The sequence below is a fragment of the Anabrus simplex genome, chromosome 4 (assembly GCF_040414725.1).
Source record: "Anabrus simplex isolate iqAnaSimp1 chromosome 4, ASM4041472v1, whole genome shotgun sequence".
NCBI lineage: Eukaryota > Metazoa > Arthropoda > Insecta > Orthoptera > Tettigoniidae > Anabrus > Anabrus simplex.
This window is the reverse complement of record NC_090268.1, coordinates 56,688,155-56,713,047: the sequence shown is the minus strand read 5'-3', so window position 1 is coordinate 56,713,047 and position 24,893 is coordinate 56,688,155. Positions and strand designations below refer to the sequence as shown.

The window sequence follows — 24,893 nt, the reverse complement described above, 5'->3', positions numbered from 1 at the left end:
CCTATGATTAGTATCACTATGTTAGCAACACCTGTGATGAGTACCACTATGAGAGCAACACCACGAGTATACGTTGCCTGTAATTAGTATTAGTACCACTATATGAGGAACACTACGGATCTAGCTGGCGCCCGTGAAAAGACCTTTGTGAGGAACAGAGTGGGTCTTTGTTGCTTGTGAGTAGTACCCTTATTTTAGGAACACCATGGGTCTGTGTTGCCTGTGAATAGTGTCGTTATGTGTGACGTACCCTGGGTCTACATTACCTCTGATTAGTACCACCATGTGAGGAACACCATGATTCTTCGTTACCTGTGATTAGTTCTACTATAGGAGAAACATCATGGTTCTGCTTTACCAGTGATTAGTACTACTATGAGGGGCTGCTGACCTGGATTTTAGACCCCTTTGGACAAGCATCATCCCAGAAAATAAGGCATTGTGAATCGGATCCACGTATTGTTTTGGATTCATGATCATTTTTTCATCATCATTCATTTTAGATTCTAGTCAGTGGATACATTTTTGAAGTTTTAATTATCATTTCATTTCGTTGCACCTCGTATCATTAGGGGCTGATGACCTAGCCCCTTCAAACAACAAATATCATCACCATTATCTTTTCTTGTGTGCTGTTGTCATGAATTACGGCCTTAATTGAAAAAGAAAGCCATGTTCAACTGCTTTGATTAATAAAATTATGAAATAAAAGTAAATATTCATACACCATTGACTAGCTGTAAGAATTATTGTCTGTCTCTTCTGTTAAGATTTTCATAATTATGTATGTGTCGTTCTACAAATTAACACTTTGTATCACATAAGTACAAAATATTTGCATCTTACTTATAGGATTACGTAAATAAATACGGGACTAAGTCAGAGATGTACCTGTTCAGAATAAAGCTTTCTTTGCATTCAATTTCGTACTGGAAAGTGAGAAGAAAAATGCGTTGACACAATTCCTTCCCCACGACAAGGAAAGAGTGCTGGCTTCCGGAATTGGGAGAGCGGGAGAAGAAAGGAGTGCTGATGCACACTGGAAGGGCAACAGAAGTAGTTGTCAGTGTTCGGAGTGCGAAGCTGTAAAAATAATAAAAATTGATTTCAAATGGAAGACTAATTCCTGTCTTACCAAATGCAAAAACTGTACAACTAACAGATACGCTCGCCATTTTAAAGTTGACTAGTTTGTATTATTGTTTTCAAATGAATCTTGGAACAATTCACATTGTTTTATTGAAAGGTTTGCAGCAGCAGCAGCAGCATCATTAGCAATCACAAAACCATGTACGATCCATCTGAAATGCCTTGCAACATTTGGTTCCACAAGAATTAACTACCAGCTAGAACAGCAAGTTAAACAGAAGACAATTTTAAGCATAAAGGAAAAGTTTAAAATAATAGACGAGGTATGTGATGTTTAATTGAAGTTATAATTTTCTTGGCCTATCAGAGGACCTGTGAAAGATGTAGACCCCGCTAACAGAGGAAATTATATTGAGCTCCTGTCATTGTTGAGAAAATATTCCAAAATTTAGAGAACCATTTTCGAAGAGCCACTATTTTCTCAGAATTGTCATGATACGTGCAAAATGATTCGATCGATAGTATTGCCACAGTAAAAAAAAAAATTAAGATACCTGTAAAGAAGGAAATAGAAAATTTCTCATTCATTGCAGCAATGTTGAGACCAGTGATACATCTGCACATTCTTAATAGTCAACAGTTATCAGATACAGACTTTTACAACGGAGAAATTGGTAGACGATTTCTGGTTTTCACAGATGTCGGTGCAAATCTGTAATATCTGTAGAAATTACTAGCTTACAGAAAAAAAGTGACAGCCCCATAAAATGCACTGTGATGATTGGGTTACTGATTATGTGCCACCATATACAAATTAGGTTCGTAAATTGGATAATTGACTGTTTTTCATTTAGTTGACGAAAGTAGAAGAAGTAATTAGTACCCATACAAAGCATTTTCTTTACTAAAACAGAGTTTTCTACCCACACAACTGACCCTGTGAGTAACATCTTTCGTAACATCCAGATGTACTGGTCGTGCTTTGATTGTCATTACTCTGCACCATCCATACCTCAGCGGCTTCCATGTTCAAACATGGATGAGGCTGGGACTTGGTTGGATGTTACATTTTTCTCTGGCCTGACTGATACAAAAATACTGTATCCATCAAGAAATGGCACCTGGTAGTAGAAGCGAGCTCCACAAATGAATATTTGCCAATGGGCATCTTGAAATTACTGTAGAAGTCCGTTATAGCGAGAATTCATAACAGCAAAAAATTTACTTGTTATAGCGGATTGTCGTTATACCCGATTTTTGTATAAAAGTCGGAGGAACCCCCGTACACGTTAAAATCGGTATGAAAAGGCAATTGGTTTGTTCAAGACGTGCGTTTCCGCGTATGATATCCACACTACGGCTTACTTGTTTGTTATTTTTCGTGAAAGTTTGAGTTTAATTTCATTCTGAAAATATTATACTGTAGTACCGTATTTCTCTGAATCCAAGTCGAACCCCACTTCTTCCTTCAAAAATGTAAATCGGGCTCAAAATGTGCTTTGTAAGACCATATGAATGCGTTTGTTGTACAGTACGCATTTTAGACGCCGAACATTGGCTTTCGTTATGCCTTCTTTTTTTTTCTTTTTTTCGGCTGCACAATTATTCTTTATTTATGTGGGTTTAATGACCATTAACTTAAAATTGGGACCGTAATACCGAAGAAAACCCGTTGAAAATTTGCTGGCAATGCCTATTCCATGTGTCTCTACAATACGACGATCCATCAGGAAAATATTCTTGCTGCTTATAAAACTGTTACTTTTACTCAGCCTCAGATATAACCGGCAACCACTACGCGCACATCTTGCTTGCCGGGTTCGGCTAACTTCAGCAGTTAGCAATGTATAGGCCTAATCGCGGACGTTGAAGGTCAAGGAAAGTGTTTATTGCTCCACGGCATGGCCATTCTGCCCTTGAGTTTTTCGTGCACATACCTCACAATTTCATCTTCGACTTCTTTAAAGCGTCCTTGTCGCATTTTTTGTACAGTACGCATTTTTTAAGCTATCTTTGTCTTCACGCTAACGTCAAATATTGGCTTTAGTTAGGCCTATGCACAATTATTCTACATTTTCGAATGTTTAATGACCATTAACTTAAGATTGGCATCATAATATCGACGAGAACCCGTTGTTAGTTTGACAGGAATACCTGTTTTGCGTATCTTTACAAAACGACTATCCATCATGAAAATGTTCCTGCTGTCAATAAAACTTAATTTTACCAAGAGTCAGGTACAGTAGACGCGTTATAACTCTGCCACTGAGTAGCCGTGGCCTTTCTAAGAATTCAAAGACTCGCAGTCTTGATGCCATTCTGCAGATTTGAGAAACGTTTCTGTAGAGGCTAATAGAACGTCATTCTCTCTTCACTATTTCCCAAGATCCAGTGACGTTACACACAGGCTTGTACAACCGGTTGTCGCGGCTAGCGATGTATAATAAAGAGACGGTTGTTTATTGCGGACGAGTTTTGTGTATACGTGCGCGTGCGAGAGTGAAAAGAAGCAGCCTGGTTACCATCGTAGTTTGCCAGTGGTATTCGTCACTGTTAGACCGGGAATGCAAGACAACCTCTGATTTCTTTCGCATGAATTCGGAGAAAAAACGATGTCTTAGATTCGGAGAAATGCGGTATCACTCAGAGGCCTCTGTGGCAAACATTTCAAGATTTCTTCTTCAAACGGCGTTGCTTAGCCTAACCGTATATGTATCATGAAAACATATTTGTAATGCATGTAGAGAAATGATAACCTCCTCACTAAAAATTAACATGTGAATAGCCTTTCTGAAATGTTACTAGACGTGAGAAAATATGAACTATCCTCTGAAATCAGTGATGTACTCTGCCAAAATCTAAGGTGTATCACATTCTTACTAAACTTCAGCCTTTATTTCTAACGAGTTAAAACAACTGCTATCGGCCACGTTATTTAAGCATTAATTACGAAAATGTGTTATCCTCTTTCTTTTTGAATTTTCTTCAGATTACAGCAGTCGACGGGTATTGCTAATAGACTCCAACATCGCCTTCAAATTTCAACGAGAGAGCTCGAAAGTGCACATAGTGAGAAAACTACTGTATAGCCTACTGTACTGAAAATTATTGATTGCATTTTGTGGCAAACGTTTCAGTTTTCTTATTCAAACAGCGTCACCTATCCTAACTTATGATGAAAACACGCTTCAAGCGCCAGTATTTAACCAGATGCGAGAAAATATAAACTAACCTCTGAAATAATTTATGCACTCTGCCATATCTCGAGGTTATCCCATTTTTACTTAATTGCAGTATTTAACATTAAAATTAAGCGATCATTTAGTCAGCCTTTATTTTTAATGAGTTAACAGTTATTAGACATGTTATTTACGCATTAATTACGAAAATGTCCTCTTTCATTTCAAATTTTCTTTACGGAACAGCAGTCGACGGCTATTACTAATCGACTCCGACATTGCCTTCGAATGTCAACGAGAGAACTTGTAAGTGGAAACAGCGAGGAAGGGATACCGTAGGTAATCGATGGCATGTAACATAATCGCTGGGGTGCATAAATATTGGTAACGGGGAAAAGTTGCGCACGCTTTAGCACTCGTAATAATGGATGCGTCAGTGATGGGGCTCTCGCTGTAACCGAAGGATAATACACAGTTTGATATAGGAATTTTGAAGGGACAGCAAAAAATTGGCGTTATACCGAGGTTCTCGTTATATGCCGTACTCGCTATAGCGGACTTCTACTGCACTTGTGTATTAAGGAATTTTTTAGGCTTTAGGATATGATTGCCACCATATTGGTTGCAAGTGCTGCTGCTACATGGTCTTTCACCACATTTCAACAGATACACCTGCTGAAATAAACAAATGACAAGAGACCTTCACACCTGTCCTTAATCTCCACTGAAAGATGTTGATAAAACAGAAGCAGGCTGAAAATGAGGAGGGATTCCACAATGTAGTAATCGGTGAATTAGGAAGGAAAAGGATAAGAATATTTCAAAATTTCACATTGACACCAGAAAGTAATCAGCATGCTTAATCAAGAATATACTCCTTTCATTGTGTGAGTAATTGTTATTTCTATTACTGCTTACCTTAGTGAAAAAGTTACCAACCTCTTTGGTTGATGGCATGTAGACAGCATGTTTTACTAAGGTAAATATGGCAAGAGTACTCATTTCTGTTACTGCATTTGAATTATGACATTTCTGCAAGAAGTATGGCAACAAGTGGTGGTCACCACTCATGTTTGCGTGAGTCAGAGTGATTTCTTCAGTTTGGCAGATGTTCAGAGAGAGACAAATTGTTGCTGATCAGCAGTGGATGAGACACCCATGCTAAACAACTTGCAGGGAAGATCAATATTTGTTATCATTACGTTGTAGGCCCACTGTTCTTGCAACCTCATTCTGCCAGGATCTTCAGAGGTTCATCACACCAAAGTGGATTTTTCAGATCATACAGTTCAAAATCAGCTGCACAATTGAGGACTGATATAGAGGTGGTTTGTGACAGATGCTGCTCTTAAGTCACACAATAGGCAGCTTATGTGAGGTGGGCACAACTCCTTGCCCATAGCATCAGTAGGATCTTATGAGTACACCATAAACTTGCTATCATACATTAGGAGCATTAGAGTCTGGAGATAATGAGATCCAGAGCGCTATCAGCAGCTAGGAAGTTCTGTCCTGTTTTCGGGCGAGATCATGTTTGGTTGTTGTATGCCTCTATAATTCCCACCCATTATAACGTAACTAGTCTGGTATACAGAAACATCATCTTCCAACCTGTAGTTACAGTATTTGCTGTCATTGTGGTCAAGGGCTTTATGCAAGTGGATGATAATCATGCCCATCGAGCCAGAGTGGTCAATCAGTTCCTTGAAACACACGACATAATGCAAATGGTGTGGTTGGCATATTTTGTAGATATGAACTGTGTTGAATGTGCAAGATCTGAACTGGAGAGAGCAGTTGTTCACCATCCTAATCCTCCTGCTAACATTCAGCAACTGACTGAAGCTGAGAAGATCTGCCTCAAAACAAGTTGGATGGCGCTGAGTATGCCTCCTTGTGTTCAAAAATGCCTCGGGGCTTGGAAGTGGCTATACACAGTACTGAATTGGTCGCACAATGAACGATAATTTTGTGTTCAAAAGACCACATTACCAACTTCGTGCTTTGTTGTGTTTCTGTTGTTTTTGCATAGCTCACTGCATGTTGTTTGTTATGTATATGTCTTTAATAATGTATGATGTAGGTACATACACATAGCAAAATAAAAAGTGCACCAAACCAGAATATTCAAAACCTTGTTGAGCGCTTTATATCGTAAGGAGGGAGTGTGCAGTTCTATTTACAACTGAATGTACAGCAAATCTTCATTAAACACATGAGAGTACAAAATATTTTTGTGGACATTAAGTTAAAGGAGAAATTGCAAATAGTCATAATTGCTTACTGTGTTGAAAACCTGCGATCTAATATCTTAGAGCATGAAAAGAGATGCAGCGAGTATGATAAGAGAATTGTTTTTTCCAAGACTAAAGTGATGTAGTTTGGGAAGAAACATAAGAGGATTCAGTGTCTGGTAGAAAATGCAAAACTGGAGCGGGTGGGTCATTTCAGTTACTTAGGATGTGTATTCTCCCAGGATGGTAGTATAGCAACTGAAATCAGTTCAAGATGTAGCAAAGTTAATGGCGTGAACTCGCAGTTGAGAAAGAAGGGAACACTTGGAGAAAATTTTCTTTAACACTTGTGTGTTTTCAGACAAACTGGCTGTGTAGGAGTAAAAGCTGAGTGGACTCAAGATATCATATTCATAAGCTGGATGACTATGACGAAGGTAGCAAGAATGATTGCACAGCTAGGAACTTCGGCAGGAGGATACTTGAAATGAGGAGATAAACCAATTTTGATGGTGAGGTCATGTGGGGTGAATTGGGAGGATATGTTATCTAAGAGAATAATGAACTCTGCCAGAGGGTAAGAGAAGCAGGTGGAGACCAAGGCGACATTAGACTCGTTTTAATTATTCCAAGATAGTTCAAAATAGAGGATTGAGAAGGTGCTTGGTTTATTCACAGAGGGTTGCATGCTGTTTTCTGAATGGCATAACATTCTATAATGAAGGGGGTTAGGGGGATGCGTGTAAGTTGAGCAAGCTGAATCCCTCTCAGACAAGGGAAACATGTTGCCCTCTCCAACTAATTTGGGTCATTTATTTACCTTTTATTTTTCATTACATATTATCAACGATTACAATTCTTTCTTTCCTAGCATTTTTCTGTTCATTTTAGGCTATATTTACTGTTCTATTTAACTGAGTTTTACATGATTTTAAGACAACTCTGATTTTCTTGTGTTTATAGGAACCAGGCAACTCAGAAGACATAGTTTGCTTTGCAATGAAGCGTAATGTTAAGTTCGATCTGTTTGAGAAGATTGATGTTAATGGAGAGAGTGCTCATCCACTGTGGAAATATTTGAAGATGAAGCAAGGTGGAACTCTGGGAAAGTAAGTTATAAAGCTGTTATGTGATATTGCCTGTTGTACTACTGCAGATGCACTGTCAATAATGAGATTATTTATTTTTCTCATCTAGCATCTCGCTTTATTGAACTTTGCTGTTTCCTTGTACAGTTGAACCTCCATTACTCGAATTTTCATTATCTCGAAGTAACTGAAATTTCCCGGGCATTTGTTCTATTCTTCACGTGTATTTATTTCTCTATTACTTGAAATTTGTTACATGAATTTCTCAATATATCAAAGCAAATTTTCCCCCCTTGAAGCAAAAAATACTCTAAGTCAAATTTTCTGCAACATTAACTGTGCAGTGCAGCATTTGTGGTTTGTGAGGAACAGTCAATGATTAAGTAAATAATTGTCTCTTCTGTGAGTCCTGAAAATTCTTTAAAATCACACAATTTCACCAGAAATAAAACACAAAATTTTACATAATTTTTACAACAACAACAAAATTTAATCAAATTCTTCAAAAATGTCAGTTCCTTAGCTTCTTTTGACAAGTCAATTAAAAGATTCCACCGATTATCAACCCACCACCGGTGACAAAAATAATGGAGAAAGTCATAGACATAAGACTGAGGGATATAATAGAAACACAGTTAGAGAAAGAACAATATGGCTTTCGACTGAATAGATGAACAATAGACTTGACGTTTATGGTGCGAACAATAATGGAAAAACACCTGGAGAGGAACAAGGAAATCATTTTCGTAGTTTTGGATTTGGAAAAAGCTTATGATACAGTTAAGAGAAAACACGTATGGGAATGCCTATGGAAAAGGAATGAACCAAAATCATTAACAAGATAAAAATGTTGTATCATGAGAGTAAAAGCAGTGTAGAAGTCAGGAGTGGTGACTGAAACATTTTATACAAAGAAAGTTCTGAAGCAAGGAAGTGCACTGTCGCCATTATTGTTTATTGTATTGATGGATGAAACCATAAAACGTGTAAAACAGAGTATCAGTAGTGATGAAGTGAATACTTTGGTATTTGCAGATGATGTGATTTGGGGAAAGGGAGAAAAGGAAGTACAAAGGAGACTGGACATTTGGAATGAAAATCTGAAGGAGTTTGGAATGGTAATTAGAAAAAAGAAAACTGTTGTCATGCACTGTGGAAAAGAGAAAAAGAAAAGCCAAATGAACGTAGACTGAGAATGGTTAGAGAAAGTAGAACAGTTTACATATCTGGGTAGCATTTTTAATGGAAGTAATGAAATCAACCCTGAAATTAATAACAGACTAAGTAAAGGTACAACATTTTATCATCAAGTCAGAGAACTTTTATGGGATAACAAAGTACCCAAGAGAACAAAATTAACATTATATAAACAGTATTTCATACCAGCTGTTACATACGTACTAGAAACGCTGGTAACTATTAAGAGACATGATAGTAAGATCCAAGCAGTCCAGCCCCGCGGTGTAGGGGCAACGCGTCCGCCTGTCTCTTGGTGGCCCCAGGTTCGATTCCTGGCCAGGTCAGAAGTTTTTAATTGTAAATTATTAATATCCCTGGCCTGGGGACTGGGTGTTTGTGTCGTCCTTAACGTTCCTTTCCTCTCATTCAACACTACACTTCTGCAATTCCAGTTACAGGTTCATATCATATGGTCCAACTAGGGGCAAAAGATTTCTATAGGCCGATGCCCCGAACAAATATAATTTAAAAAAAAAAAGAGATCCAAGCAGTAGAAATTAAATTTTTAAGAACATCGGTTAAAAAGACAAGAAGAGATAAAATCCAAAATATTAAAATCAGAGAAGAGCTAAATATAGAACCGTTAGTACAGAACGTACAGAAAGCAAGACTGAGATGGTTCGGACATGTAAAAAGAATGGGAAAGAAACGGTTAGCAAGAAGGGAATTAGAAAGAGACCAGTTGGAAGACTGAGAAAAAGGTGGATGGATCAGATTTGGAAGGACATTAGAGAAGCTGGATTGGATGTGGCGGAAGTAATGGAGCAGGAAAAGTGGAAGGACAGAAAGGAGTGGAGGAGGCTTGTTAACCACACCCGGACGACTGGAGTGGGACATTGATGATGATGATGATGATGATGATGATGATGATGATGATGATGATGATGATGATGACCACTGTTCATTGAAAGTCTGTAGAGCCAAGTAAAGAGCCATGTGGCATTAACAACAAAATTTTCGTCCTTGTGGTAGAAAGAAACTTGTTGCTGAAAGGGATTGATTAGAGACTCCTCAACTTTATGAAATGTGTGTAGAACATGTTGAGATGGACGAAACATAATGTGGGGCATAGATTGGCTAGTAGAGGATGCCATTGAATGGATCGTAATAAAACCAATCGACTCTGACATTGATGATGTAGATGTTGATTCCCATAGGAAATCTGAAATATTTGTCCCGAATGAGTAAATTTATAATACCAATATAAATGGTCCGTTATTGGACATTATAAATTTTCCAGCTAACTCATTCCTGGTTGCCAGCGTTTCGCCCTCTCGTGCTAGGTTGGGCTTATCAGTTGGTACCTAGCACACCTACCAAGACGCTGGCTAGTGCATACCGTGGAGGCCACTGCGTAGGCTACCTGGAGCCACCGGCAGTGCCAATGCACTATGAGAGACTTTGTCTCTTTACCAAAAATTGATGCCTGCTTGGCTATCAGATGATATAGATGTTGATTTCCATAGGGAATCTGAAATATTTGTCCCGAATGAGTAAATTTATAATAAATGGTCCAGCTAGGTGTGCTAGGTACCAACTGATGAGCCCAACCTAGCCCACGAGGGCGAAACGCTGGCAACTAGGAATGAGTTGGCTGGAAAATTTATAATGTCCAATAACGGACCATTTATATTGGTATTATCTGACAGTGATTACGACACTGTAAATGGGATTGAATACCTTACCTTTCTCTCTTCCAGCAATTAAATTGGCAAGTACATTAATCTTCAGAATTATATTGAATATGTCCTTGAGTCATTCTGGTGATTGTTTAAATTTTGTATTAATTTCGTAACATACTAATTACGGATTATTCGATCTATCTACCAAACTGGTTTTTTTTTTACCGATATTTTTATGCGAGTTCTACTACAAAGCGCAGATGGCTGGAGTTGTTGTTATTATTATTGACTCCCAGGTTATTTGACATAGGGTATAGATGTCGGCAGTGAGGACAGTATAACTGCGTGCATCCTCTATCTTTGGTCAGTTGTATTGGTTTCTGCTCCACTGATATTTAGAGGTATTTGGCGAGATAGTGGATGTGCATCTACACAACTGCTTGTCCACTTACATATATTAATGCGCAGAGGACTCGTGGCAAGAGGATTTCAAGTCCTGTGGCAATGGAGCGTTGGTGGGAAGGGGTGGATTTTGATGAGTCTGGCCTCTAGCTGATTTTCTGCACGTAATCAAATGGATGAGAGTAGTCGCTCATGGAATCGGCCAGAGCAAGAGGACAGGTTTGGCAGCACATCTAGTGATAAAGCAGCCCTGTTTAGGATTGCTCTGCTTTCTCTAATCCGGGGAGAGCCGTAGAAAACCTGACCCAAACATAGTTTGCCTTATCAAAAATTAAGTTCCCAGAAGAAAACCTTATTCCAAACCCAGTGGCAAACCGAAATAGAGAAAACCTTATTTATAACAACCTGGAAAATCAGAACCTTAGTAGGTGGACAAATTTATGTCATGACAGAAAAACCGCTGTCATTGCATGGGAACTATCCTGTTATAACATCGACATTGCTGCAATCAGCGAGATTGCACTTGTGGACAGTAAAGAGGCATGCGAGGGTTTAAGTGATTACACATTTTATTGAATCGGAAAGCCAGGTACAGAGATGCAATTCGAATACGACGAATTCAATTTGCAAGGCATTTGGAACGAATGAACCCTAATAGACTTTCACATCAAATTTACAAATTTCTACAAAAAAGGCTACTAGACCAAAGTGGTATAAATTATTAGAGAAAGACCTCGGTGAATGAGGATCGCCAATCTACACGATCGAAAGGAAATACAAAACATCATTCAAACACGGTGATTTGAGGAACAAGAAAGGAAACCCCCACAATCGGCATGGTCGGAGGACCGGAGACGTGCACAATCATTGAAGATGAAATACTACTGGGCAAAAAAAGAAGGCCGAAAAAAAGTTGATTCCACGTGGCCTTAGGTGACCCATTCGTGAAGAAGAAACTACCGATGTCTTTGGTGCCTTCCTATGCTATTTTTCATGAGAGTTTAATCCTGATGTAAACATGGCACCTATATGCCTCTACTAAAGAAAGGATTATGATTTGCTGGGCATGCAGTATCACACTCCACCCTCTCAATGTCTCGTATTCAGACACACAGCGCTGGGCATTGTATATGACAACAGTGCGAAGATTTGAACTGACTAAACATACTTGTGTACAATACCTAAGGTGGTCGAGGAACAGTTTTTGAATTGTTTGAAACTAAACGGAGGAGTTTACACAGATATTTTCTTGCTGAAGTATGAGAAATGATTCATTGATGATTTTATTTATTTATTTTCGAATATTAAAAACCATGCTTAGGCAACAGCACAAAATTACACATGTAGGAAGATTTTAGTTAAGGCAATTGGCTGAAATGCGCCCTGGTTCACACTAACCTACTGTAATACCTATAAGCCAAATACCTAACTTTCAAGTTGAAATTTATGTCACTAATCTTGGAGATTTCATATCCTGATATACCATGAATGAACATGTCAGCCAGATTTATCGGTAAACATATAAGTTCTACCTAAAAGAAAAAAAACTCAAAAAGGCAAGAAGTATGGGCAATTGAAGTCATAAGAAAAGTAAGAAGTCCGTGAACATATGTTAACCTTCCTCAGTTGTTGTGAAGAGGCTCAATTTCTTCCATATCACACAATGTATTCCTTTCAGTTTCATTACTGTCGCTGTGTGATGAATCGCTACTGGTCTGGTCGCTATCAATGATGATAAAACCTTTCCGTAACATCATCTGCTAGGCCCTCTAGCTGCCACATCTAGTCTTCTTGAATAGTGTGTCGAATGCAATCCTTCCAATTTGTCTGTCTAAACTGTGTCTACATGTTATGGACGAAACTGGCTGATACACCACACAACTCTGCACTTATTTTCTGAACTTCTTCTACTGCTAAACCTGGATTCCATTCACTTAATTTATTGAGCACAATCACAATGCACTGCCTATGATCACTTCCGAGCAGTTTTCCTCTTAATGTGCTTCAAAACACATAATGGTCCTACCTCTTGCTCAATTTCTTTCACACTGAATACTGACTCACTGACTGCTGATACTGGGTGCGATGCTTTACCTAAACACTGTAGAGCTCAGGGCTTTCCTGCTCTTCTCATATTACACCATGGCTCGTGCCTACATTTCTCCTTTGTTAATCAGTCTGTGAGTTTCCATTCGGAAGATATTGGGTTCGAACCCCACTGTCAGCAGCCCTGAAGATGATTTTCTGTGGTTTCCCATTTTCACACCAGACAAATGCTGGGACTATACCTTAATTAAGGCCACGGTGGCTTCCTTCCCGCTCCTAGCTTTTTCCTGTCCCATCATCGCTGTAAGACCTGTCTGTGTCAGTGCAACGTAAAGCAACATGTAAAAAAAAAAAAAGTTAATCTTTTACAAACAAACGTATTTTAATTTTATTATATACTCTTCCAAATTCTTTAAAAGTAATAAAATTAAAATGAATGTGACATACTACATAGTCTTACCATAAATACTGTCCCAAACGTTTAAGTAAATTGATACAAAATGGTTAGAGATATTTTAATATTCTAATAACAAGTGTTACATAGATGCATTATGAACCATAACCACAATTAATTATTCAAAATAGCCACCATTTGCATGCACACAGGCCACTCATCAATGGCATTTTGCAACACATCAACTGGAAATTCTGCAACTGCCTTTTGAAGAGACTGCTTTAAGCTTTCAGTATTGGAATGTCTTTTCTTGCAAGCCGTCTCCTGAAGCTTGGACCACAATTTGTAGTCCAAAGGGTTTAAATCTGGACTTGCAGACGGCCAATCTGAAGTGAAAATGAAATCAGAAACATTTGCTTCAAACCACTGCTGGGTTGCCCGTGCCTTGTGCGCTGGGGCTGAGTCCTGCTGGAAGCTCCAGTTCCGTCCATGGAAGAGGGTGTTGTTGAGATTCTTGACCAGTCCCTCAAGCACTGTCTCCTGGTACACTTGAGCTGAAGTTTTGACTCCCATTTCACAGAAATAAAGCTCCGTTGTGCCCTCGAAGCTCACACCTCACCACACCATAACTGATGAGAGATGATGACCCCTCTGGATTCTTGGAGCCTTTTCACCAGCTTCTCTAGAGGAATTGGCATATACCCTGTCATTTTGGGCGTTGAAAGTCTCCTTAACACTGAAAATCTTTTCATCCGTAAACAGGATTCGACGATGACCATTAGCCGCGTAATGCTTATGTAAGCGCTTTGATTTTAGGAGCCTCTGGCGCTTCAGTTCATTTGTCAGGAGATGTCCTTTGCGTCGTTTGTAAGCATGGAGTCCCAGGTCAATGCTTAACTTGCGAGGCATAGACATTTTTGATATCTGTAACTCATGAGCCATCACTGACTGTCCCCTTACCGGATTTCGTCGCCAACGAGCCGCCACTGCTGTGATGAGTTCTGGCGTTCGTACTGTGTGTTGTCTTCCTTGCCGTGGGCGATCTCTCAGAGTTCCAACCTCAACAAATCGATTTTTAGTGCGGTAAACAAATGTCTTACTAATTTTCAGCTTCTGGAGGGTTTTGAAAATCTCCCCTGGTGATTGCCCTACCTTGTGTAACGCTATCACGGCCACCCAATTCTCATACTCCCCCATTCCATCTTGAAAACTTCAAACTGACAACTGTACACTTCTGCATCTCAACCAACAATGACTCACGCCTCACAATACCGGTTTTGTAGCTGCTCCCTCGTTCGGGCAGAAGTACATCCACCCTCAAAAGTTGGGACAGTATTTATGGTAAGACTGGGTATTTTTCTTAGAGCTCGCATATAGTCGAGAGTGCGACGGTTGTTCATCCAGAGAACTATATGTCCTCGTGCAAAGACTCTCGTGGAAAGCAGCATAGGATTATGTATTTGACCACTGTGAACTGATTCCGTTGTATTTCATTACGATGTAGGTCGTACTTTCTAAATCATATACTGTATGACATCAGTTTCAAACATTAGGATTTACATCGCGCCGAGAGCATTCTACTAGATATTCTATTGAGAAGTTTACCAAACTTAGAAGTTCCTTTTATATTAAGGTGTGCCCATGTTTCACAAAATCACTGTCACTGTGGTGGTGGTGGTGGTGATTAGTGTTTTATGAGGAAGTACTGTACAATTAGGCAACCATACTCTATGTAACACTAATCAGAGAGAGATTTTGGAAGGGATCCGATGCTTCAAAAATAAAGGTTTCGCCCAAAGAAAGACAAGGGCCACAAAGGGAGTGAAAATGAAAGAATCCCTAGCCCTTGGAAACCTAATAGCGTCGGGGTCGGAAAAGAACAAGAGTTGACCAAGGGAGGTCAAATAGGACAGATGAAAGTGAGGAGCCTGGCATAAGTAAGTAGAAGCATTGCCAGAACTCGGCTAAGAGCCCCATGGTCACCAACCCACGCTCCAAAGTTCAGAGCCCTGGGGTCTCTTTTAGTTGCCTCTTACGACGGGTGGGGGATACCGTGGGTGTTATTCTACCACCCCCACCCACAGGGGAATGCTGAGTTTGAGTCTGCACAACTCTGTCGAAAGCGCATCAACTCATGAAGAATGGTTATCTTCTGCTAGAACACTTTATGAAGTCGCTCATCAAGTTATTGGTACACCACAGAAGAAAAACCAGGATTGGTTTGACGATTCTGATGCTGAACTACGGAAACTCTTTGATTGAGACAAGTTCACAATCACAAAAAATGGGTACTGTCCACCTAATCAATACTTTATTATGTCTTATTACTATGCAGTACTGGTTTCGACCACAACATGTGATGAACTGCACAGAAAGATCCATAAGGAACTGAAGGTATAAAAAGACACGTGAACTTAAGAAACAGTGGTAAACAACAAGAGCAGTTGAAATTCAACACTTGGCTGAAACACACACCAATTGGGAACCTTTTATGAAAGCTTGAGAACTGGTTTTGAACCAAGGCGAAAGGTCGCTTCTCTGGTATATTCGTGAGAAAGAGCACGTTGACTCGATGAGCCTCGTGATGTTCTCACACGATGGACTGAGCATTTCGCTGAGGTTTAGTATTAAAGAACGTAAAGCACTTATCTTGCTTATATAGATTTATTCTGTCTTACAGAGTATTAAACCAAAGTTAGATAAGCCCGCTAACTCTGACAGAGTTTGATAATGCTATGGTTTTTATGAAAAATGGCAAACCACCTGGCTTGGATAGTCTTCCTGCAGAAATATTTAATATGTAGTACCAACAGGCTATATAACCCAATTTTGCATGGCTGGGAGACAGAAATGGTACTTTAAGATTGAAAAGGTACCATTATATTCAAATTATACAAGGAAAAAGAACTTTGTTCTAATTGTGGGTCATATAGAGGCATATTGTTTTATTTAGCTGGAAAAAATCTTGTCACACATCATTACCCAACATCTTAATTTTCTTACAGGGAAAATCTTACTTTAGAGTCAATGTGATATCCATCCAAATAGAGGCACTGTTGTTACTATGTTATTGTCAAGCAGCTACATATGCTGTGTCGATTTGGAGAAGGCATTTGATAGAGTACCACGGACTGCACTATGGTTGATTCTTGAGAAACCTGGATGTCCAGGAAAGTTTAACATCATGTGCCAGTTCCATGATGGTATGAAGGCTTGAATTCAACATGATAGCTGCTTCGCAGACCAGTTCCAAGTTACTAGTAGCATCAAGCAGGGATGTGTTATGGCCCATACACTCTTTGCATCATACTTGTAACTGTGGTGAATAATGCACTTCAAAACTTCAATGATCAGGTTGTTTTGAATGTTAGATTTGATAAAAATGTCTTTGATATCTCCCGTTTTAAAGCAAAACATAGTCCGCCAAGTACGTATACTTGAGATTCTCAGTGCCTATGACGTATGCCCCATGGCTAATACAATGGAAACAGCAATATCTTCACAAACTAGACATTTTTTGTCCTAAATTTGGCTTGATCAGTGTGTCTAAGACCTAGGTATTGAAACTACCTGCTAGAGGTGCATCTATAAATGACACTCCTCTACAACTAGCTGGAAAGCAGCTTGAAGAGGTAACATCTTTTTGATATCTCTGAAGTATGATTTGCAGTGATAAATGGCTGGAAACAGAGATTGCTGCATGTATCACCAAACCTACTACTGCCTTTGGTAAGCTCAACCAACAAGTTTGGAAATTGCATGATTTACATCTAAAGACCAAGTTGGCTTGCCTATTCTTTTGTATGGCTCAAGAGACCTGGCACTATATAAACATAATATTCAGCTGTCAGACAGTTGCCATATGAAATGTCTTAAGGATAATTCTGCGAGTGAAGTGTCAATCAAGATCATATACCCAACTCTCATGTTTTGTGAAGATCCAACATGTACGGCATGGAGTCTCTGCTGATGTAAGGTCAGTTAAGGTGGTGCAGACATTAGGTGTGCATGAATGTCGGGCTACCAAAATCTGTCTTCTTCTTGGAACTTACAAGTGGTAAACGTAAGGTTGGTGGTCAGTACCTGCATAATAAAAACATCCTGAAACGCCACCTGACGTCGTGCAGCATATCAGTTAGCAATTGGGAGAAACATGCACAACTAAGGCCACAGTGGTGTGAGGAGATAAAGGTGGCTGTCTGAACCTATGAACAGGTCATGTTGCGAAGTGCATCTCATAAAGACTAGGCCAAAGTCATCATATATATTGTATATACGAGGGTGGTTTGAAAAGTCCATGCAAAGTCCGAGAGATGACACCACCGGCGCGTATCAAGGTCATGTTTAGTTAGTAGCATCTCTTGAATGAACGCACATCAAGTTTCAGCCATATTGGTCTATTTCTTTGTGTTTGGCATTCGTGTGAATCAAGGAAGTCAAGTGATTTTCAAGAAATGGACGAAAAAAGAATTTTGTGTGGTGATTAAACATTACTTTATGAAAGGCAAAACGCCTCAGGAGACTAAAGAGAAGCTTGATAAACATTATGGTGACTCTGCACCTTCGATTAGAACAGTTTATAAGTGGTTTCAAAATTTTCGGACTGGCCATATGGGCACAAGTGATGCTGAACGTTCTGGACGGCCTGTGGAGGTTACGAATCCAGAAATCATTGATCAGATCCATGATATGGTGATGGATGACAGAAGAGTTAAGGTGCGTGAGATTGCTAGTGCTGTGGGCATCTCGACTGAACGGGTACATAATATTTTGCATAAACATTTGAACATGAGAAAGCTATCCGCAAGATGGGTGCTGCAATTGCTCACGCTGGACCAAAAACGGAATCGTGTGAAGTGTTGCAAGGATGGTTTGCAGCTGTTCCAGAAGAATCCGGAGGACTTTAAGCGTCATTTCTTCACTGTGGATGAAACATGGATACATTACTATACTTCTGAGACCAAACAATAATCTAAACAATGGGTCACCAAGGGGGAATCTGCACAAAAAAAAAAAGGCGAAGACCGTTCCTTCGGCCAGAAAGGTTATGGCGATTGTCTTTTGGGATTCGCAAGGGTTAATCCTCATCGACTATCTGGAAAAGGGTAAAACTATTACAGGTGCATATTATTCATCGTTATTGGACCATTTGAAAACCGAGCTGCAAGAAAAACGACGCGATTGGGCCACAGGAAAGTCCTTTTCCATCACGACAGTGCACCAGCACACACCTCAGCAGTTGTGGTCGCAAAATTAATGGAAATAGGATTCCAACTCGTTTCACATCCCCCCTATTCTCCAGACTTGGCTCCCTCAGACTACTATTTGTTCCCCAATTTGAAGAAATGGCTGTCGGGACAAATATTTTATTCAAACGAGGAGGTGATTGCAAACACTAATGGATATTTTGCAGACTTGGACAAATCTTATTATTCAGAAGGGATCAACAAACTAGAACATTGTTGGATGAAGTGCATAAGCCTAAAAGGAGACTGTCGAAAAATAAAAAACGGTTTACCCCAAACATGTAAGTAGTTTTTATTTTTGCACAGACTTTTAAAACGCCCCTCGTATACTCCTGTAATGGCAGTTGACAATTGTACTGTGCAAAGTGCAAACAAGTATTCAAGACTAAGATTGGGTTAGCGAGTCGCATCGAAATGAAATGGCGTACGGCTTTTAGTGCCGGGAGTGGCCAAGGACAGGTTCGGCTCGCCAGGTGCAGGTCTTTGCATGTGATAAAAATCATTGTTATCCGTATTGAAGATACTGAATGTAGGATGCTAAAAGGTTTGTTTTTTCCACCTATTCAATACATATAAATTTTATAAATTAGGAATTTATTATTGATTCCACTTGAGACATGTTTCGCCCTTCATTGAGGGCATCATCAGTCAAAATATCACCTCAAGGTAAAAAATCAGGTAACTGGTTAGTAGTTGACATGTACAAATTAATACATATTATTAATACAAATACAAAAATTAAGTATGGGAAATAGTTGTACAAAAGTGATGGTTGAACATATAGGTTTATAGATGAAACGTCAGCATCAATGCCTAAAATTAACATATTAGAGTTCGGCAGTGGTGCTCTGGAGAAACAGTTGACGCAATCATAGGGAAAAAAAAAAGTTTAAAAATATTTACATTATAACAATTAAGGGAGAAAAGGTGTAGTGTTCGGCGTCAATGTTTGTAACCAAAAAATTAATGTCAAAGGTTGGTAACTATACAGTATTTACATTGTTCAATTGAACAGTTGAGATAAAGTTTTAAAATATTTACATTATAACATTCAGCGTAAATGTTTGTAATAAAAACTAATGTCAATAGTTGGTAACTATATAGTAATTACATTATCTAATTGAATAGTTGAGAATTACAATTATATACATAATTACACAAGAGCAGCTGGTGTGCAAGGATAAAAAATTTTCAGTTCCAAGTGCATCCTGATGTTTTAGAGGTTGGAAGAAGGATTTAGCATTGACATTTCAGAAATATGTAGAGCAGTTTATTTTAGTTAAAATCACCGGGGGTAGGGAAATATTTCATAGCCAAATGAGGTTTTATAGGCATCAAGCTGAAAGTTTTCCAGTTGCAGCACCGAGATCGGTACGGAGACTGGTCAGTGTGGATGGAGATTCATGGGTATTCGGTGCATTTGAACGGCAACAATGGTGACAGTTATGAGTGGGTAATTGCTAATTAGGAAAATGTTGCGGGTTGAAACTTTCGCTTATTCTTTTAGTTGACTTCTGTAGCATCGAATGTGATGTGAAGACATCGGTGTGAAATGCCGGTGAGACAAATTGATATTGTTCCGTGGAATAAAGTATGGCGGACGTCGGGATGAAGTTATTGTTCTTTACTGGTCTGGTGAGATAGAATAGAGTAGCTTGATTTGTGAACTGCTGTGTGCTCTTCCAACCTCTAAAACATCAGGACGCACTTGGTACTGAAAATTTTTTATCCTTGCACACCAGCTGCTCTTGTGTAATTACGTATATAATTGTAATTCTCAACTATTCAATTAGATAATGTAATTACTATATAGTTACCAACTATTGACATTAGTTTTTATTACAAACATTTACGCTGAATGTTATAATGTAAATATTTTAAAACTTTATCTCAACTGTTCAATTGAACAATGTAAATACTGTATAGTTACCAACCTTTGACATTAATTTTTTGGTTACAAACATTGACGCCGAACACTACACCTTTTCTCCCTTAATTGTTATAATGTAAATATTTTTAAACTTTTTTTTTTTTCCCTATGATTGCGTCAACTGTTTCTCCAGAGCACCACTGCCGAACTCTAATATGTTAATTTTAGGCATTGATGCTGACGTTTCATCTATAAACGTATATGTTCAACCATCACTTTTGTACAACTATTTCCCATACTTAATTTTTGTATTTGTATTAATAATATGTATTAATTTGTACATGTCAACTACTAACCAGTTACCTGATTTTTTACCTTGAGGTGATATTTTGACTGATGATGCCCTCAATGAAGGGCGAAACATGTCTCAAGTGGAATCAATAATAAATTCCTAATTTATAAAATTTATATGTATTGAATAGGTGGAAAAAACAAACCTTTTAGCATCCTACACTAGGTGCAGGTCTTCCGATTTGACGTCCGTAGGCGACCTCTGCGTCGTGATGAAGATGAAATTATGATGAAGGCGGCACATACACCCAGCCCCTGTGCCAGCGAAATGAACCAATTATGGTTAAAATTCCTGACCTTGCCGGGAATCGACCCCGGGACCCCTGTGACCAAAGGCCAGCACGCTAACCATTTAGCCATGAAGCAGGACAGCTAGTCACATTGTCAGGATGCTTCCATCAACAGATACGTCGAGGAGGTTATACTTGGCTGTGTGAGAGAAAATGACTTTGGCCACTATTGGAATGCCGCAAAACTTCAACCCACTCAAAACGAAACTCAAAAGCATAAGTTTCAACATTCGCGCTACCTCTACATGCTTGAAAATGCAAATGTTAGTCCACTTACTGAAGGATATTTATTTTGTCTTCATTAGTAAACAATTTTATGATGTTTTTTTTTTCTGTATCCATAACTAGGCTATCACAAGACAAATATGCACCACGCTAGTCAATTTCACATGGGTATATTCCTAATCCTAGGCTATCACACGACAGATATTCGCTACCCTCCTCTGTACCACTCAACACAGAATAAATATACGACTTCTGAGTGAAATACGAAATACAAGCACAAACAGGTTCACTAGATTATTCAGCAACCTCACTGCTAACCAGCAAGCAAAATTGAACATTCCTAAGGCTTCTCCCAAAGGTGCAACTTATCCTATGAAGTTCAGGAATGCGAGACTTTTTCCCGTTATCACGCAACTTTCCTCAACCTGTCTCCTGTGGTGCGAGGGCTCTTATCTGTGTTGGGTATCAAGATCCTTTCACATGTGATGACATGGAACATTTTCAGAGCTAGGGAAAATGTGATCGTACAAAACTATAATAGCAAAAATTTGTGATGTGGTAGGCAAGGTATTTTTATATATATATTTAAGACTTTGAATTCATGATGTGTTAAGCAAGAAAACATATTAATGAACGCACTAATGAGGTTTTATTGCATACCTATTCTTTCTTTGAGATGCGTTTTGCTCTTATTATGTTAAAGAGTTTAAATGCAACAGTTACCTGAGAAAATCCTCTCTTCTAACTCTACCCTTATATCGTTGTGTATCACAGAGCTTATAATATTTGAAAGCTGGGGAGCTTAATATATTATTGATACAATTTTATTTATTTTTCAGCTTCATTAAGTGGAATTTCACCAAGTTCATCATCAATAAGAAGGGACAGCCAGTAGAGAGACATGGTCCTCAAACAAATCCTAGTGTAAGTATTTGGTACAATATTATAACAGAAAGGTTCTAGAATCCAACTTTTAAATAATAATAATAATAATAATAATAATAATAATAATAATAATATTGTAATAAATAGTAAATGATGGCTGATTTCTTTTTTTGTGTTACAGAAATTGGTTGATAGTCTCGAGAAGTATTTTGCAGAAGAAGACTGAACTCATAACAAACACTTTCATTTGAAGCACAATATTATCCATCCTATAAATGTTAAGCTTTGAGAATGTGAGTTGTCCTAGAATATAAACTACAGTGCAGCTGAGATTAGCCCAGTTACTATCTGATTGCACAAACCTGTTTAAAGCCTTGGGAGAAGAGGGGGGGGGGGGGGGGGAGTAAGAAGGTAGAGGAAGTAGCTGCTATGTTGCTTGTACAAAGCACTGTGATGTCACAAGTATATTATTCACCTAACTAAAAACAGTGTGATAATTGGTTGCTGATTGCATTTAAGATGTAGTATTGTGAATAAAACTTATGATCTCCTCTACATAAAATAATGTAAGTGCCTAATTGTTTACCATACTCCTAATGCTTGTTTTGACTTTAGCCTCCATGGAACAGAATGACGATAATGTGCCTTATGAATACTTTTGTCTTCTGGACAGTGTATTGATTCAATCACTTTCTTCTTTCTACTAATAATAGGACTTGTGACGTTCTCCTTAGAATTTTGTTCAAGAAATGTATATAAATTGTAAATGACTTAATATTTGTCATCATTTATTTTTCCCCCCACAGTTAGTTTAGGAAGTGATATCATCACAGTTAAAATAAACTTAAATTGTATTATCCTTATATTCTTTAACATCCCATGTGTGCTGTTGTATAAGCTGCAGTTGCTTTCTCAAGTTGGTGCACATGGACTCATTAAAATAATTGTTTCTGCACAATTTGTTAACAAGTGCATGATATATACACAACAAAGACTCAAACATGGTTGTCTATACTTAAAGGAACTCGGTAATGTATCTGTCCATTAGTTTCTTACATGTACATTATTGCATCTACAATTCGGATATTCGTCGCTTTTTTCTGTTATTGCTAAATAGTGCTCTTTTCTCTCTCTCTTTTTTCTTTTTTTAAGGAATGTTAGATATTGTTAAAACCTTATATCATCCCAGTTATCTGATTATGTGTTTAAAAAATGGGTAGAATTTGTAATATCTATATGTGTCAACTTGTAACACTTCCAGTGTTGATATTTTTATCTGAACATTTGCTATATGTCTAAATGCATATCGTAAATACTATTGTGAAATGTTGATGTTTTTATGCTACCTATTTTATGTAGAAGGAATAAAGTAGTTATATTCATCATTTTCTGAATAACCTTCTCCCTTCAACATTTATATTAATCACTCATACTCTATGTAAACATGCAATTTTAATTGTTTGTTATATGGGCCAAAATTGAGGTTTTATGTATGAGTTAATGATAGCTCAGCCGGAATTTTGGAACAAATATATGTAAAACCTTCATTTGTGTAACGTACTATATTTTATTTCATATTAGTCAAAGTTCCTGATTGTTATGTAAATAATATTAAGGTGAACGAATTATGCTCGGTTCAGGGCCCACTGATGCCATCCACAAAGGAATCAATATCATTCAAGAGTCAGTTGATGAATATACTGACCTGTACACATGATGCATTGTAGCCATCTGGTAAGTATCTAAATACAGTAGAACCCCTAGAACGTTTTTACAGGGACCTGATCTTCTTCTTTTTTTTTTTTTTTTTTTGCCTTAAATCAAGGTTTCAGTAGGAAGCACACCTTTTCCAGAGATCTTTGCCTATATTAACATAAATTGTACTATCATAGCAATAAAACAAGGAGATATCCACCGTACAGACTGTACTGTAGTTACGGTTTGTGCTTCATTTTGACAAATTTTTGTCGGTGAATGCAAATATGCTTCAGTTTGAGGACGTTCTTTTAACATTATACATGATTTTCCATAAAATTTGGGAAAGCTACCAAACTCACACAAAAAAAAAAAAAAAAACAAACATTAAAATCGGTATGAAACAGCAATCTGTTTGTTTAAACATTTTCGCTGATTTTTTCCAAGCAGCGGCTTACTCATTAGCACGTATTTTCTAATTCCAACAGTCTGAACACACATATTCCGTTTCATTCTGAAGAATTGTAAAAGCATCAATCCAGAGGATTGTGGCAAACATTTCAATTTTCTTATTGCAAATGGCATCACCTAACCTGGTTTACCACACACGTATTATGAAAACATATTTCAAGCTTCCTGTAGAATAATGCTAACATTTTCACTATAAATTTACATGAGAATAGCCTTTCTGAAATTTGACAGGACACAAGAGTACATAACCTAATCTAACCTCTGAAATTAGTTATACACACTGCTGTATCTTGAAGGAGAAGTATCTCATTCTTATTTTATTTCAGTACATACACACATTGTGAAGTACGGTAGTTTTTTCTTGGGAGAGGGAGTGAATGAGATAGTTCCCAGGGGTGAACTGCTTCTTCCCATTACTAGTATACAAGAACCTCGTTTATCCGGCCCTCATTAATCCAGATCTCCAGTTTATCTGGATCGAAAATAATAAAAATGTATTTTTACTTGTAAGCTTACAGTATTTCTTTTATGGCATCGAGTCTTCTCGAGTGTCTTTTCCGCCAAGGA

General features: G+C 38.2%; 1 protein-coding gene across 6 annotated transcripts in view; it reads left to right on the top strand.

The window, feature by feature from the left end:
- The window catches only part of Gtpx (Glutathione peroxidase homolog with thioredoxin peroxidase activity), an 84,005-nt gene extending 60,463 nt beyond the window's left edge, over positions 1-23,542 (top strand). For all 6 annotated transcript variants that reach the window (XM_067145069.2, XM_067145067.2, XM_067145068.2 and 3 more), the window contains exons 5-7: positions 7,466-7,611; positions 22,115-22,199; positions 22,342-23,542. In XM_067145069.2, the coding sequence (XP_067001170.1) occupies positions 7,466-7,611; positions 22,115-22,199; positions 22,342-22,386 (276 nt within the window). In that variant the 3' untranslated portion in view covers positions 22,387-23,542. The remainder of the gene's footprint in view (positions 1-7,465; positions 7,612-22,114; positions 22,200-22,341) is intronic.
- Positions 23,543-24,893: the final 1,351 nt, after the last annotated feature.